This window comes from Phoca vitulina, unplaced genomic scaffold (genome assembly GCF_004348235.1).
Source record: "Phoca vitulina isolate PV1807 unplaced genomic scaffold, GSC_HSeal_1.0 scaffold72, whole genome shotgun sequence".
Lineage (NCBI taxonomy): Eukaryota > Metazoa > Chordata > Mammalia > Carnivora > Phocidae > Phoca > Phoca vitulina.
Window position 1 is genome coordinate 6,068,764 of NW_022589775.1, and position 18,251 is coordinate 6,087,014.

General features: G+C 39.0%; 1 protein-coding gene and 1 non-coding gene across 2 annotated transcripts; one reads left to right on the forward strand and one right to left on the reverse strand.

Annotated features, from left to right (window-relative positions):
* Window positions 1–367: 367 nt before the first annotated feature.
* Window positions 368–485, forward strand: LOC116625068. Its single transcript, XR_004297997.1, has one exon. It is a non-coding gene; the product is annotated as a small nucleolar RNA SNORA29 (small nucleolar RNA).
* A 14,607-nt stretch (window positions 486–15,092) lies between these two features.
* LOC116625009 (keratin-associated protein 7-1) lies at window positions 15,093–15,356 on the reverse strand. Its single transcript, XM_032393303.1, has one exon. The coding sequence runs from the start codon at window positions 15,354–15,356 to the stop codon at window positions 15,093–15,095; it is 264 nt and encodes an 87-aa protein (XP_032249194.1).
* Window positions 15,357–18,251: the final 2,895 nt, after the last annotated feature.

Sequence of the window (18,251 nt, forward strand, 5' to 3'; positions counted from 1 at the left end):
ATACCGAGCTCTGTATCTGAGTAGTAATGATGAATAAAATTTAAATATGCCATCTTTTTAAAAACTTAGGACCTTGAGGTGCCTGGGTGGCTCAGGCAGTTAGGCGTCTGCCTTTGCCTCAGGTCCTGATCCTGGGGTCCTGGGATCCAGCCCTGCTCAGCAGGGAGCCTGCTTCTTCCTCTCTCTCTGCCCCTCCCTACTTCTTGTGTGCTCACTTTCTCTAGTCTCTCTCTCTCAAATAAATAAATAAAATATTTTTAAAATTTAAAAAAAATAAAAACTTAGGCCCTATTTATAACAAATATCCTGAATTTTCTCTAGAAAGTCTACAAAAAAGTCCTAACACAAGAAAGTTTTAGGGAGACACATTATCAGCAAGTCATTTAAAAACATAACTAATTTGGTATAGATTAAAATTGCTGTGATCTGAAGAGGGAGGATTTATTTGTGTCCTCCTCCTCTATGAAGTGGCTGAACAGGAAATAAAATAAAATAAAATAAAAATGAAAAATAACAAAACTAATAGCTAGCTCAATCCTGCATTGGTTCTATGAAAACTATATTCTGACATACGTATATCTAGGGAAGATCTAGGTTTTGTAAAGCATGCAGTTTATACAATGTTGAGAACCCTCTTTATGATAAAGAACATAACAAAAATATAAAATTAAGTACAAAATTAAACATTTGTTAAATGCTAAAAGAAATCACAAAAATTAAACACTAACAAAAATCATAAATATTACAAAATTCCAAAAGGAGTATTTTTACTACTTAACTGCTTGCCATACTTCTATAATATTTTTTCCATAGACTAGCTTCTGATTCCATCATTTCAAACTGTTTTCTCTACTACTCATCCTGTGCTGAATGCCATGGAGCAAATTCATACTGACATATGACCTCTGGTCCTACATCTTCAAGTCAAAAACTTTGGGTTAATTGGGGGAGTGGATGGTAAAGAATTCCTGGAAGCCATTCCCACACAAGGATGTCTCAAAATAGCCTAATGAGACTCAGAAGTGACTGCAAACCACATAAATCTATCCCACCATATCCAAATTAAATGTATCTCCTAGTCAACTTCTCTTTAAGCCAAATGCCAAAAAGACCCATGGCCCTCCAGAGTCTCCCAACAGGAGGGGAAGTGTGATGTAGGGAACCCCTTAGTAGAAAGCAATAGCTGTCTAAACCAGTTGCAGTAAAAATGTTTAGCTTTTGTGAGTTTCTGAAAAAAAAACAAGGTCATGTGACATGGAGTTTTGATTAAAAGAAAAATATTATATTGTCACATTAAAAATGACTCAGTATTAGACTAATCATTACTGGGGTGCCTGGGTGGCTCAGTCGTTAAGCATCTGCCTTCAGCTCAGGTCATGATCCCAGGGTCCTGGGATCGAGCCCTGCATCGGGCTCCCTGCTCAGCGGGAAACCTGCTTCTCCTTCTCCCACTCCCCCTGCTTGCGTTCCTGCTCTTGCTATCTCTCTCTCTCTGTCAAATAAATAAATAAAATCTTAAAAAAAATTTTTTTTTAAATAGACTAATCATTACTGGATACTTATTGGTTTGGATAAAGTTCATGACCCCTTTCTTTTTTAATAACAATCTTAAGATATTATTTAATAAATAACTTGATTTCTCTTTTCATATTTCTTTGATTTTAAATAAGGTCTGACGTGAATAAAGACAGGAGAAAATCTTGCTCTTTGATTTTCTACAAAGGAGGAGGAAACATACTGTGTACAAATCTTAGAGTCAATTTTAGCATGCACAGTAAGATAGTTCTTGTCTTGTAAGCTTCACAAATAAAGTTTCCAGCTTCAAAATATTATAATTCATTAGTAATGAGAGAGAAATTACAAGGGAATGTTTTAAATGAGTTTTAAAATATATGTCAGTGGTTACTCTGTAATACAAACATGGTCTTTCCATTTATCTTTTCAAACACATTCTTACAGACATTTATTAGACATCTGCTGTGTTCCAGGTGTGTTGTTAGGTTCTAGGGATCTGAAGATGAATGAGAAATGGTAATTAAAAGGAAAATGATAAATAAATGAATAAATAATGTTATACATTCTACCCTGAAAGTCCATACTGCCTTCTGTAGACTTCAGGGATGACGGAGAGAATGAAACAAGTCTCCTTGAACTAGGGGGTAGTGGCCATGGAAAGCTTCCTTGTGGAAGGGATAAATATTTGAGCTGGGTCTTGAAAATGGGTGAGTATTGGTTAGGGGGATAGTGGATTTAGGGAATATTCCAGAAAGAAGGGTTTTAAAGTCTCAAAGGTGTTAAATACTACAGTGTCTTCCAGGAGTCATAGACAATTCAAAGGGACCATAGCCATAGTGACAGGAGAATTAACAGAAGCTGAGACTGAAAAGGTAATCAGGGGCATGTGAAACTGTACGAGCTGTGGAAGCAAAGGGTACACCCTAATGCACTCAGCTAGGGGTGGGTGACATAATCAGCTTGGCATTTCAGAAAGATGGCTACTCGGTCAGTGTGGAGAATGAATTGAAATGGGGAAATCCTGGAGGTATGTATGAAGACTGGGTTTAAAATTGTATTCACTAGGAATGCTTTTAGCTGCAAGTTACAAAAACCCAAGCTGAAGTCTGCTTAAACAAAAAGAGCTTATTTTTCATGACTACTAAGAAACAAGAACACAGGCCATTCCAAGAATACATGCATCGGGGCGTGGCAACATCAGGGTTCACTGGCTCACTGCAAGGACCCTCTCAGTGCTCTCCCATTGGCTGCAGGATCACTACAGCAGGTGCATGCTTCACATTCTTATGCATCAACATCCAAAACCAGGAAGCAAAAAATAGGACCTCTTCTCCCACAGCTCCTTTGTATTTACTATCTCCAAAGAATTCATTTCATATTTGCCTTACAGTGGATTCCCTCTGGCTCCCATAGTCTAGAACTGAATCACATCTCATGGTTGGGCTGTGAAAAGCATATACTGGGCATTTTCTGCTGCTAGAGTGCAAATTGGTCTCTGCCAACCTAGCAAGAGGGAAAGGAATGGCCATTGGGTTGGTAATCAATAGAATTGCATGAAAACCATCACACTAAGTTAGGCAAGAGAGGATGGGAGCCTAAACTCAGGTGGCAGGATGAACAAGGGGATGAATTTAAGAAATATTAGACAGGTAGATTTAACAGCTGTGGGCTAAAAATCATCTTTCAGGATTATCACCCAATATCCCCACCAAGGATTCTGATGCAAGACATCCATGGAAGACACTGTAGAAGGAACACCAAAGGGAAGTGCTTCCCAATCTTTTTCCCATATAGCACACACAGTATATTACACATCTTTAGGATATAGTGGAATAATCAGGTGAGACTCACTGAGAGGATATAGCCAGGCCCCAAACTCTGCTGCCCCAGATCCTGCCCAGCAGCACCTCTAACACACCTGTAATTCAGTGCTGAGATCCTCCAATTAGGCAGCTCTGTAAGGCACTTGGGACAATTAGAGATAATAAAATAGCCTGTAGAGACAACATCTAATTACTGTTACAGGAAGCATATAAAGAGAACTGTCATGCTTCTATAATGAATGTAAAGTTATCCCAGGGAAGATATTCGCTCAGACCCTTGATTGTAATCCTCCTAACCATTGCTTTTCAGTTGCTACTATCTGACAATCAAATACCATGACCCTCAAAATATGACTTCCCTTCAGTTAATTTACTAACTTGCATACAAAATTGAATTATTGTTGTCTAGATCCTCATACTCAGAAACTATCTGGTTTTCAATATGAAAATGAGATCTACGCCCATGCTGTGAGATGATACTATCTGAATAATAAGAAGCAATACCCAGAAGTCACCCTTGACACCCCCTCGTTTGCAAATACAATCTATTGCAAAGTGCTATCAATTTTACCTTCTAAAAGTCTCTTGAATCCATTAATTTCTATCAATCTCCATTTCACTGTATCTGTTTGTTTCCTATTATTTCCTAATGCTACCAATTACCACAAACTTGGTAGCTTAACACAACACCAATTTGGGACACCTAGGTCCCTCAATCGGTTAAGCGTCTGACTGGGGTTCAGGTCATGATCTCAGGGTCCTGGGATTGAGCCCCGCATCAGGTTCCCCACTCAGTGGGGAGTCTGCTTGTCCCTCTCCCTTTCCCTTTACCCCTCCCCCATTCATGCTCGCTCTCAAATAAATAAAATCTTTTAAAAAAATTAAAAATAAAAAACACAAATTTATTATCTTAAAACTCCAGTGGCCAGAAGTCTGAAATCAACATATAGTCATGGCTGGTTCCTTCTACAGGTTCTGAGGGGAGAATTTGTTTTCTAGCTTTTTTTAGCTTCTATAGAGGCCACCTGCATTCTTTGGCCCATGGCTCCTTCCCTGCCTCCCTCCAATGTCTTGCTTCTCCTGCACTACAGACTGTGATCCTCCTCTCTCCCTCTTATAAGGATCACATTGAGCCCACCTGGATAATCTAGGATTATCTCCCCAGATCAAGACCCTTAACTTACCTCTGCCTCACGAGCAGTGAGGTAGTGAGCCTACTGATAAGATAAGCTAACAGAGTGAAAATTTGGGGGCCCATTTTTCAGCCTGATACATTACCCAATGCAAGCTATTTATTTATGTACCTACACTGTTACAGTGGCCTCAGAACTAGGCAAGTGACAGCTTCCCTCCTTACGATCTGTATCCAACAACCAAAGTGTTTACAAAAGGCAGATCTGGTTATGATAGACACACATACACACACACAAAAACACACCTACAAACACACACACATAAAAATATTTCAATAGCTTCCCATCGCTGTTAGGATAATTTTTTAAATTTATCTTTAAACTGACCTAAAAGCCTCCAACTCAATGCCTAGCCTTCACCATCTTTTAGTGCTTCAGAGGTACCATGTTCCTTCTTGCTCTCAAGCCTTGGCACTTGCTATATATTCTGATGGAATTCTTTTCCCTCTTCTCTCCCACCAGCCTCTAGATACCAGCTCAACCACTTCCTTTGGAAGATCTTTCTGCCCTTCCCTGCATCATGGCATCATGGCATCATGGCATCATGGCAGACCACCATCTCCCCCACATCTGCAGTATGTTTCACAGTTGTCCTTTAACTTTATCTGCATGACTGATCTCTGCTTCACTAACCTGCTAAATGATCAACAAAAATGATGTCTTTAATCAGCCTTGATCCCTCAGTGCCTTGCTCACTACTAGGCATAGTGTAAGTTTTCAATAATATCAACTGCGTAAATGAATGAATGAATATTCTAAACCTAATTTGGCCATGCACTTGCTGGGAGAATTTAGGCAAATTACTTTTCTGAGCCCCAAGCCATTTGAATGTAAAATGAGGTAAGTTGGCTCCCTGGAACTCAACCATGGTATGATTTTCACATCAAAATCACAGATGACCCAAGATTACAGTGCAACCCTCTCTCATTGGAATTTGGTCAACTAAGCATGTAACTATATACAGCACTTTTGCTCACTGTATTTCACACCCCTGCTAAGACAAAGTAATGGGCTCCCAGCTGCCATCACTTTAAAAAGCAAAATGCAGTGATGGAATCACAGAAGAGAATTGTTGAAATCTCTGCAAAACGTTTCACCACAATAGTTTTCAAAGTTTAGTCTGTGCAAGAATCTCCCTGGATACCTGTTTTAAATGCACGTTTCCAAGCTCATTCCTTTAGATTCTTATTCACTGGGTTGGGGGGAGGGCCAAGGAATCTGCATTTTTAATAAGCAGCCCAAGTGATTCCGGTAAAGGCAGTGGTCACACCTTGAGTTATTTGTAGTGTTCAATGGTAAGCTATCTGAAAAGGTGTCCTCTTTAACAAAACACAAAACTCAAAATGACATGAGCACGAGATGGTGAAGGATAAAAAGGAGACACCTTCTTAGCCCGGTTTAATAAACCAGAGCTAATGTGACTTATTATCATGGCAAACTTTGCTTCCCAGGAGACATTTGGCAATGTCTGGAGTCATTTCTGTTTGTCATGACTACTTAGCATTTAATGGGTAGGAGCCAAGGATGTTGCCAAACAGCATACAATGTACAGGGCAGCACCACCCCCTAAACTCTCACAACAAAAAACTATCCAGCCCAAAATGTCAATAGAGCCAAGGTCAAGAAACACAGGACTGAAGTCAAGATCGCATGCAGTCAAATATGATTAGCAGACAATATACCCCCAAAGTGTCACATGACAGGGCCAGAACTTGCTGACCAAGTCTTAGGGCTCACTTGAGACACAATTTCAATGCCTTGCTATCTCAGCACTTATGGGGCTAAAGCCACATTTGTGAGGCCACCTGGTTAATTATCAGAGCAAGCACCTAATTACTGAAGCTTGCTATTTGATGTAGAACCCATGATGTGTCCTTAAGAAATAATGTGACACCACAGTAATGCCTGGCTGCATAATAAGCTCACTGACTCTTGTCAGAAACACCTCACAGGTATTTAACAACCAACATGAAAAGTCATTCCAAGGAAGGTATGTTTTTGCTGCCAGCTTTTAGTCACTGGTGGGATATGAAGGTCATTTTTAGCATCTACTCTCTATTCTTAGTAATGCAAAGCAAGGAGCTGAGGTCCACTTTTTGGACACAAAGGGAGAGTTAGAGCCAGAAACTGGGAATGTGTGCAAATTGAAAGCACAGCACCAACCTGTAAGCAGACTTAGTCCAAAGGATAAAAGATAAGAAATCATGATCTGCCGTGCTACCTGAGTGCTAAACAGCCTCACTGATGATTGGAAGCATGACACTTCAACATATTTACTCATTGGTTGCCCTTTGGAAGGCCTTAGGCTATGTCCTTCTGATGACCTTAAAAATCATATTTTATATTACTGCTACACAATAAATGATAGTAAACTTGAGCTACTGGAAGCATCATGTCCTCAAAGTCTTTGCTGACCCGAAACTAAATATACAAATAAATAAATTTAAATTTAAAAGTGAGGACCTATGTCCCAAAGATTTCTTCATCTTAAAATTTCAGGCTGCTCATGAGGGAAGCCTTGAAAATTCTGCAGTTGTGACCAAGTGCGTTGGACGCAGAAGCTTCAAAATGGAGATAATGAGGCGCACCTGTAAAGAGATTACTAAGAGGGGAGGATGACTGGAAAGGGAGGAAGAAAGAACAGGACACTCTACTTCGAACCCTGTTGCCAAAGATAATGTCAGGAGTCTCAGGCAAGTCACTGCAAAGGAACTGGTGTCCGAGAAATAACAGGGTATCTTTAGAGACAACGATTCTCAACACATTCAGGAGTCTTATAGAATATCCTAAGGGGTCTCTGCCTGGCAGGCCTTAGAAGCAAGAAATATTTCCATTTATCTAATAGAAAGTTCTCCTGCTTCAATTTTAAGTGTTTTTCCTCTATCCACAATGGAAATGAAAAACATAAACTAGTTTTTCTGTAAATAGCAATAAAAATAGAACAAAAGCATAGGAAAAATCATACTTTTAAAAACTTTGCTTTTTTGCTAAAAATGTTAATACCGTTTCATCAATACTGTAGAGATCAAGAGTAAGATGTATGTCCCTCTCTACTTCCTTCAGGGTAAGAATCAACAGGACTGGGCCGGTGCTTAAACTTTATGGGCTCGTGAATCACCTGAAATGTTGTCAAAGCGCAGAGTACAAAAGGAGCCCAAGATTCTGCCTTTTGAATAAGCTCCTGGGTGATGCCAACGTTGCTTGTCCTCTGACCATATTTCAAGGAGCAAAGGATTAAGCTTTTTCTCTAGGGTTTAAAGTCATTATATTAATCCACAAATATTTATCGAGTGTGTAGAAGACAGCAGTGGTGATAGAACAGTGAATTAAGTACAGTCCTTGTCCTTAAGGAACTTACAGCATACACACTCTAGGGAGGGAATCGAGGAACGTAGGAAAGATAATCAGCAGCCCTCACCTCATTAATAATAAACCAGAGCATTCCCCACATTCATACACAATCTTTGGAACATCAAATCAGACAAGGTACTCTGTGACAATGATGGAGTAAGAAAAAACAAGGACACTCAGTAATCATGTCCAAGAACAGATGGAAACAGGAACACTATTCGAACCCAACATGACTAGGCATCATCATCAGTGACTGTTGCCTCTTGACCAATAACACATTTAGCCTTATTCCACCTCCTAGGTAAAAACTGTTAAAACACCCAACCGTAGAATTAGGCCTGCTTCCTGACGGTACATGTGACAGGCAGAATAATGGTCCCCCAAAGACGTTGCCATCCTAATTCCGGAACCTGTGAATCTGTCATACTACGTGGCAAAGGGGAATGAAGGTTGCTAACCCACTGGCTTTAAGTAGGGAGGTTACCCTGGATTATCTGGGTGGGCCCAGTGTAATCAAAAGTGAAGGAGGAAGATTGGGAGGTCAGAATCAGGGAGAGAGATTTGAAGATGTTCTGCTACTGTCTTTGAAGATGAAGGAAGGGGACACAAACCAAAGGATTGGGGGCAAGCCTTTAGAATCTGGAAAAGGCTAGGAAATCAAATGATTTCCTACCAATGCCTTGATTTGAGCCCAGTAAAACCCATTTTGAACTTCTGACATCCAAAACTGTAAGAGCATAAATTAGTGTTGTTTTAAGCCACTAAGTTTGTGGCAATTTGTTACAGATAGTATCCAATACAGAAAAGACCACTGCCTCCTTTAGTCCTTTCCAGAATTACCTCATTCAAGCCCAAATCTTAAAACAAACTCCTCTTAAAACCTCCTTATTGAGAAATCCTGCAATTTCTCATGTTGCATCATTTCTGCTCTTGCAACAAGTTGATTGCCAGACTGCGGTGTGTTCCTGGGGGTCTTGGTTGATGGACTTTGGCAATGTAGTGTGAACAGTATGATATTAAAGTAGAGGTGGGGCTTTCAAACTAAAACAAGGGAAGTTCCGTGGGGTAGAGGAAGCCCTTTTGAAGGATCTGTAGGAGTTAGATGAAGAAGGGGGCAGAAGGGAGCAAAAACTATGGCAGGTACAATTGTGGGAGAAAGGGAAGCATGGTAGGGACAAATAGGAAATGGGGCTAGAGGAACCGGTAGTCTTGTGAGCCACTAGTTGATCTTTATCCTGAAATCTGTAAGTAATCAAAAAATAACCTGAATTTGTGAAAGAAAGCCATATTATTAGATTCACATTTTGAGAGATGATTATATCTGCTGTATGGAAGAGGGCTTGGGGACTGGCTGGCAGACTGGATAGGCAGCTGGTGTAGTAATCCAGGCACAAAATGACAAAGGTGTGAAGCAGACAGAAATATTAGGAATAAAGATCTAACGGCATTTCTTAGGCATAATGAGGAGGGGAAATCTAAGGACTTGATATCAGGGTAGAGAATGGAGCCTAATACTCACTAAAATTTATTTGGCAAGCTTGTGAAATAATGGAGGATCTTGATAATCTCAGTTATGGTCAACTCAGCAAAAACAAGTTAACGTTCTGCCTCTCTTATCAGTGATAGAAGGATGGGCTCAGAAGGAATCTGGAAACCCCAGCTTGAGAGTTGGTTCAAGTCTCAGCTTTCTCACTTGGTGAATATTTGCCCACAGGAAAATTGCTTAATTTACACCAATTTCTTCATGATACCTAATCTCCCAAGGTAATTGTCAGAATTACATAGAATTCAGCATTGGTAAGGATGTGGAGAAAAGGGAACCCATTTGTACTGTTGGTGGGAATGTAAATTGGTGCAGCCATTTTTGAAAACAGTATGGAGGGTCCTCAAAAAACTTAAAAATGGAATTACCATATGATCCAGCAATCCCATGTCTGGGTATATATCCAAAGAAAATGAAAACACTAATTTGGAAAATTATCTGCACCCCCATGTTTACTGCAGCATTTTTTACAGTAACCAAGACATGAAAGTAACCTAAGTATCCATTGATGGATAAATGGATAAAGAAAATGTGATAGATGATAGATAGATAGATAGATAGATAGATAGATAGATAGATAGATGATAGATAGATGATACATAGATAGGATAGATATATGATATATAATGGAATTTTATTCATGTAAAAAAGGGAAATGTTACCATTTGCAACAACATGGATGGTACATTATGCTGAGTGAAATAAGTCAGACAGAGAAAGACAAATACCATATGATGTCACTTATATGTGGAATCTTAAAGATGGAGAAAGCAAAAACTGAGCTCATAGACACAGAGAACAGATTGGTGGTTGCCGGAACCAGGGGTGGAGGGTGGGCAAAATGAGTGAAGGTAGTCAAAAGGTACAAAGTCTCAGTTACAAATAAGTTCTGGGGATATAATGTACAGCATAGTAACTATAGTTAATACAGTATTGTATTTTTGAAAGTTGCTTAGAGAGTAAATCTTAAAAGCTCTCATCACAAGAAAAAATACTTATAACTGTATGGTGATAGATATTAACTAGACACTGTGGTGATTATAATATATATAAATATCGAATCATTATGTTGTACAGCTGTAACTAATATAATGTTGTCAATTATATCCCAATAAAAAAAGAATTAAATCAGATTCTATGGAAGTATTTTATGAACTGTAAATCACTATGTAAATATAAGGCATAATTATCAATGGCATTAGAAGTGACATCAAGCAGGAATAGTTCTGAGAAAGAGTGTTATAACTCCAAAAGCACCGTGTAACTCATTTTAGAGTGGAGGGTTGGATTTGGAGTCAGACACTCCTTGGCTATATCTTGGCATTTTTTTTCTTTACAAATGGATGATACAGCTCAAACAAATTATTTAACTCTTTAATATCAGTTTTCTCTTCAGTAACATGGATAGGTAATGAAGCCAACCTCAAAAAAAAAAAAAAAAAAAAAAGGTCATGCAAATAAATAGGGAAATTAAACCATCCTGTGCCTGTCACATCATTACTGCAGGAGCAAAGGAGACAAATTGTTGTACTTCATCCCTTCTTGTGCTTTTTAAGGTATTTATACTTTTTAGCTGCAAGATGTCAGACAGGGCCACCTGAGTGGCACAGTTGGTTAAGCATTCAACTCTTGGTGGTTGAGGCTCAGGTATGATCTGAGGGTCGTGAGATCAAGCCCTGAGTGGGGCTCCGTGGCCAGCGGGAGTCTGCTTGAATTTCTCTCTCCCTCTCCCTCTGCCCCTCCCACCCCCTAAAATAAATAAATCTTAAAAAAAAAAAAAGAAAAAGATGGCAGGCAGACCAAACAGACTTTGCCCTTTCCCCTCCCCAGAACCCATTCAATTATAATAAAAGGTAGAAGCCAACAATGACAGAATTGTAGGAACAATACTGATTGAAGAGGGATAAACTAAATATCTGGATGATGGGAAGGAGATGGAAAGAAAACAGAAAGAAAGAGGAAACCATAGCAGAGACCATGAAAGGGGGCTCTAAGCAAAGAGCAAGCTGATCTTCCCCTTCAAATCCCCAGAGAGAATCAGGATTGCAACACACAGAAAAATATAAGGATTAGGGCTAAAACAGAGATAGGGTGGTTAAATGAAAATCTAGTTAAAGAACAGAAGTGTTCAACCAGTGGGCAACCAGTATGGTCACTTGAACTTTAGAACAAATGACCTTTGCACTCTGGTATTTGGGGGCCCCCCACCTCACTGCCAACCTAAAGGCCAGCCAGCCCCTCTTTTACCTTAAATGAATCCTTTGTGAACTCTCCCCCATACGCAGAGCTCCAGCACAGCTTTTTAGTGTATCATCATTAAATCTGAAAGGATGATTGATAGTCATAGCAATGATCGTTATAGCATATGATAAGGTATAAATGAGCATATATAACAACAATAGTTTCTAAATTGCAGTCTTCACTTACGGAATCTAGAGACCTGGAGAAATCACTGATTCCGTGACTGCAGCAGAGAAATTCAAGATGAGCCCGGAACATTCTGTTGAGCCAGAAATTAAAGAATTGATCAAATAGTGATGGGGCCATTTCTAAGGAACTTAGGAGCCTGTGTGAGGGTTTTCCCACTGTCCAAATCTGGGGCAATCTGAGCATCAAAATTAAAAGTAACATTAACCGATTATAACATATTGAGCAAAATAAGAATCCACAAGCTTATGTTGATATAAATATTGATACAAATAAGCACACAAAAAACTAAATGGGGGAAAGAAAGTTCCTTCTTATGGTAGAATGCCAACTAATAAATAGTAGAAGGATATATAAAATCAGAAAGTTGCAAATAAATCCTAAAATTAATGGGTACAAACTTGATAAGCAATAGGATGTTTACATAGCGTCAGAGTATCAACACACTAGTTACTAATGACAAAGGAAGTGAAGAAGCATGAAAAATGCTACTTTTACCAAGTGATCAAAATTCATACCAATCAAATTTGCATAAACCAACATCATGTGACTCCTGATAGGATGCACCAAGAAGAATACAGCATTGTTTCTATGACATTTCTACCATAGATGTTTAACATGAACCTAATCATGAGGAAAGTCAGACAAACCAAAACCAAGGGACATTCTATAAAATAATCAACCTGCATCCTTGAAATTGATTGAGGTTAAGAAAGACAGAGAAATGCTGAGGAACTGATGCAGATTAAAGAACTTAAGGAGACGCACATGATGGCTCAGATCCTGCAGGGACAAGGGGAAAAATAACTACTAGGGACAAATTGGGACAATTAACTAAGTTTGAGTATGTACTGTGGATTAGATAACAGTACTAATATTAAATTTTCTAATTTTCATGATTATTCTGCCTTTGTTCTAAGGACAAATGGTCATGATACCTGAAATATATTCTGAAGTGGATTTGTTACTCTAAATATTATGTATATTACACACATACAGTACTGTATGTATATTATATTATATATAGTGATAAAGTAAGTGGGGCAAAGTGAAAACATTTAATAAATCCAGGCATGCAGAATTTCCTTGCACTGACATGGCAAGTTTTCTGTGAATCTGAAATTACATCAAAATAAAAAAATATCTAATTGGCAAAACACAAAAATGATTATGGTTTTAGAACAATCACACTTTAGGTAAATGTTAGCCATGATGATAGAATCTAGAATCTTATGGTTGGTAGAGATCCCAAATCATCCATTTAGTACTTGATGCCCCTGGAATTTCCCCACCAGTAGGTCAGTCTACCTATTTGTTGGAATTTTGCCAGTGAAAGCCCACTTCACCTCCAGATAGCCCAATTCTTTTTCCCTTTTGCACACGCATATCTGTCTCCATATGTAACTCTTAACTCACCTCTCTCATGGTCATGTTTATATACCCAAACTGCCCTTCTATGCAAGCTTACCTCACTGTTTATGCTATGTTTATATGGACAAAGGCAAATAATAACTCCAAAGGACATTATTAGAGCAATTGAAAAAATTGGAGTATGCACTGTACTTAGATAATAATATATCAATATTAATTTTCTCATTTTAATAATTATACCTTCCTTGATCTTAGGCTAAATGCCTAAGGCTAAATGATCATAGGCTGTCTCCTATTTTAAGTCCTTGGGAAGAACTGAGTAAAGAATATCTATTTATCTTTGTATAATCATTTACAGCACATTAATTGGTATAAAATAAGAGACTATTAAGTGTTCTTTATATGCCGAATAAAGTATATTTAAATCTTCAGGGCAAGGATTATGTTTTATTTGTCTCTATGTCTCCCAAATCTTAGGACAATCTTTGGCCTTGTGTCTACTTGGTGAATGTCTATTGAGTGAGCATCTCTTGAAAACAGCTCCTCAGGCCAGTCTCTATTTAGGTGGTTTTTATAGTCCCCAAATTCTTAACACAGTGGCCAGAGTCCAGTATTATTTCATGCATACGTGAATGAACTTTATATTGGCTTATACTATATTTTGCACCCATAGAGAAGAGATTTAACAAGTCAATAAACAATTATTGAGCACCTTCTCTGAGAGAGGCAGGGGTGTAATAAATACTTGATATGTGAGTGAGTAAGTTTTCATTCAAACAAAGTATTTTGCTTCAGTAAAGCAGAGATTTTTCAGGAGGCAGACCAGAAGCATTTTCTAAGTACAAACCACACATCATTTCAAGTGCTTTTGATGGCAACTATCATTCCAAAGAATAAATGCTTCATTTTTAATACAGCTATATGTATAATCAGAAGTGAGGAGGATGGGAAAAATAAGACTCATCTATCAAGAAGGAAAAAAAAAATTATGTGATTTTTAGCTGTTGGCTTCCCTTTATTGAACAAATCTTAGAAACTCCTAAAAACAAAGATTCATAACTAAGTCCATTTGGTTGAAATTCTTCCAACAGGCTGTGGGGTTCACATCTCTCCGGAGCTGAGTTCCATAAACAGCAGGGAAAAGGGGAAAGAATCAAAATGGGATTGTGTCCCTAATGAAAGAAGGAAAGAAATTTTTTGAGCATTCAACAGCTAAGAAATGTTCCTGCTTATAATCAGCATAGAGAAACAGACAATGGCAGTGTATTTTGGATTTAATTTAGGACACTTTTAAGGCCTTTTTAGAAACTGAAGTCTTAACATTAAGGGACAAAATAATTAGGCATCACCCTATCCTGGTATACAGTCTGAACTCAAAATAAGATTTGGTTCAAGTCAGCCCTTCCAGGTTGAAACTGGCTGATGAATTCAAAAGCATAAAAGCAGACTAAAATAAAAAACAGGAACAAATATATGTGTGCTGAATGAAATAGATTTATTAAGAGACTGACAGCAAAACCCCCTTCTACCCACACCCACTTGTAATACACTGATGTCAATGTAGAATTTAATAATACAGGAGCAGAGCAACTAGAAGAGGCAAACTACTCGCTTTACGGCTAAAATTCAGGTTATGTGGGAGAAACACAGCTTGCTCTCCTTGGCTGTAGGTATCAGTTCAGCATTTGATCCCTGGGTGGCTTGTTCAGTGTCATCAAAGACCAGGAGCTCAGGAAGAAGTCAGCGAGAAGACGGAAGATGTATCTCCCACGCACATCTGGAGGCAGGAAGACAGTCATGGCTCTTCAGGTCGGTTCGCACACAGAGAGTCGACGGAGAGTTCTGCAGTTGCTTGGAGCCTCGGGTCCATCAGTAAGTGCTGTAGCCGAAGCCAGAGTTGGAGCCCCATGGCCTGCAAGAGCTGCCGCCGTAGCAACAGTCCCTGTTGTACATGTTGCTACCACCAAAGCTGTAGCCCAGGGAGCTGTAGCCGTTGCATCCATAACCATAGTTCAGGGGAGAGCCCAGGGGCACGACGCAGTTCAGGGGGGTAGCTCTGAAGGTCCTGTGGAAGTTGGTTCCATAGCAGGGATAGCCGGGGAAGTAGCTTCCACAGCAGAAGAAACGAGTCATGGTGGCAGGAGTTGAGGAGGAATAGGATGGATGGGGAAGAGCGAGTAACCCGAGTCTGAATGCAGGTCTCCTCCTGCAGAAGGCTTTTTATACCCCCAGCTGGTGGGCATGACACAGTTCTCTAAACATCTTTCCATTAATTTGCATAAATAAGTCTCTTATTTGGTAATAAAATGTGCATAAAGGAACCCACAAACTCGTGGCCCACATTCTTGTTGGCTTTTCTATTTGCAAAGGAATGTGCTGTATCTTCAAAGCCAGGGGCCATCCCTGACAGACAATTGAATTCTTTTCGTCAGTGCCCCATCGTTTAACTACCCTCCTGATTGCATCATGTCAGACTCTTTAAATCCTCTGATTATAAACTCCTCCCAAGACAGAGCTATACTAAAAAAAGCTCTGGCAACAATGTGAATACTTCTCCAGAGTCTTAAAATTCTTTCCCTGTGCCATTCAAAAACATGGGTATACCAACTGCTCAATGGGTGTGAAGTTTCTTTTGGAAGGAAGAAAAGTATTTGGAACTAGAGGTGGCTATTGCAAAACACTGTAATGTACTAAACGCCGCAACATTGTTCACTTTAAGATGGTTCGTTTTATCTTATGTGAGTTTCACTTCAAGAATTTTGTTTACTTTTTTAGTTTTTAGTTTTTAAAACATTGATACATGTATCCATCAGAGCAAGCCTTTTTACAGAGGCTGCAGGAACACCAAATAATAGGATGGCTGTGGATCATCTACTGGTAATTTCATGTATTTCATTTATGAGCATCTTCCTTGTTAATGCATTTTTCCCCCTATGGAGAACATACAATCTTTGTTGTAAATCATCTTGAACACTGCCAAGCTGACTTGTGGAGTTGCCACACCGGGAGTGAGTGGAATGATGCTCAATTTCAAAGTCACGTTGTACCATGCTTGCTTCTTACCGACTCCTAGTAAAACAAGCTTGGATGCTGTGATCCATTATGAAATGCCAGTTATATTTAAGGATGCAACACTTGTTTCTGCTCACATTTTGCCTTGTGTGACCATTTCTCATGACGAAGGTAAACCAGAAAGAATCTGAGCTCAGCAAAGCTAAGTTTATTCCATTCCAGTTCAACTCTTTAGGAAATAGTCTTGTTTTATGGGTGAATAAGGGCCTAGATTCTCTGAAAGTAGAAAAAGAAAATGTCATCAATATCAACTCTTTTTGCTTATTCTCTCCTTAATGGACAATCATAGAGTCCAACAGGCAAAACTAATTATTTCAGTCAGACATCTCTCTCTCTCTCTATTAAGATGTCACCTCTCTCAGTTTCTTTGATAGAAGAACTGTTTACATGCAACGACATGGATGGAGCTAGAGGACATAATGCTAAGCTAAATAAGTCATCAAAGACAAATACCATATGATCTCACTCATTTGTGGAATTTAAGAAACAAAACAAGTGAAAAAAGGGGGAGGAAAAAAAAGAGGCAAACCAAGAAACAGCCTCCTAACTATAGAGAACAAACTGACAGCTACCAGTGGGGAGGTGGATGAGGGATGGGGGAAATACATGATGGGAATTAAGGAGTGCACTTGTTGTGATGAGCACGGGGGTTGCATGGAAGTGTTGAATCACTATCTTATACAGCTGAAATTAATATTACACTGTATGTTAACGAACTGGAATTTAAAACTTAAAAAAAGAAGAACTTTTTACAGATCTTTTTCCATAAGTAAGTATGGTTTCTTTTATTCTACAAACTGATTACATGTTGTGAGAGTGTATAGTTGGAGAGACTCAAAAGATAAGGTCTATTTTCAAATTCAGTTTTTAACAAAAGGAACGATTTAAAATGATGAGAAGCTGTGTCTTCAAGGGTCCAAATTATATAAACTCTACATCAGCTAATCCAGAAAACTTGAACTATGTCTGTGAGGCGACTGCCTTCATTTTAACGCGACAGTTGGGCAGTTGCTGGAAAAATTGAACTGCTAATTCTCCCATCCAATGCCTTTGGAACCTGTAATTTGGATCTACTGCCACCTGGTGGCAGTGGTACTTCAGCTACTCCTTCTGAGCTGCAGGACCAGACTTGCCCGGGTTCTCAAATAACCAGGGGGCAGGACAAACGTCCTCAAGAACTTGTTTGAAATTTGGATTTCCAGAGCAATCCTCTCCCACTACTACCATGAGATTCTGGAAATCAATATTTTTAATGAGAATCTCAGGTGATTCTCATGAATAAATCATCCTGATAAATTCCGAGCCAACCTTTCATGAGATTTCAAGGAATCTGTCTTTACTTGGCTCTGTGAAATCGCCCCGAGCTGCTTATCTCCCATGGACAGGCGAGTTCGGTGCCAGTCACAGGGGGCCTGTTTCCTTTTGCTCTGGGTGACAGAGATAATTAAAGAAAAAAACCCTCGTTTGTCTTTTCCATTCCCCTGTGTTCTGTTTCTTTTCTCAGGACATACCTGAATAGAAAGGGAAGTAACATCCACGTATCCAGGCATCTCCCCAGAGGCAAAACCCACCAGAGCTGAGCCATGAATTTGTTCCCCACCCCCTCCCCCTTTTGTTTGTTTTCCCCAGAGAAAAATTCCCAGCCAAGTATTTGATCGTTATTTGTTTTTATTCTAAATATTAGTAATAATCAGTATCATGGAAGGCTTACTCTGTGCTAGGTTCTTTTCTGAACACTTCACATGTACTATTCTGGTCTAGGTACATGTACTATTTATTTATGTTTTATCACTGTATATAGTGACAGGACTTACTCTGCACTTTTCTAAGCACTTAGCAAATGTTAATTCATTTCATTTTTACGGTGATCTTATGATGTGGGTATTGTGATATTTCATGAGAACACTGAGGCCAGAGAACTTAAATAAATTGTTCACTGTCACATGGCTAATAAGC

What these genes read in the sequence shown, in the direction of transcription:
- LOC116625009 (XM_032393303.1), bottom strand. Translation starts at nt 15,356, where the DNA reads ATGACTCGTTTCTTCTGCTGTGGAAGCTACTTCCCCGGCTATCCCTGC.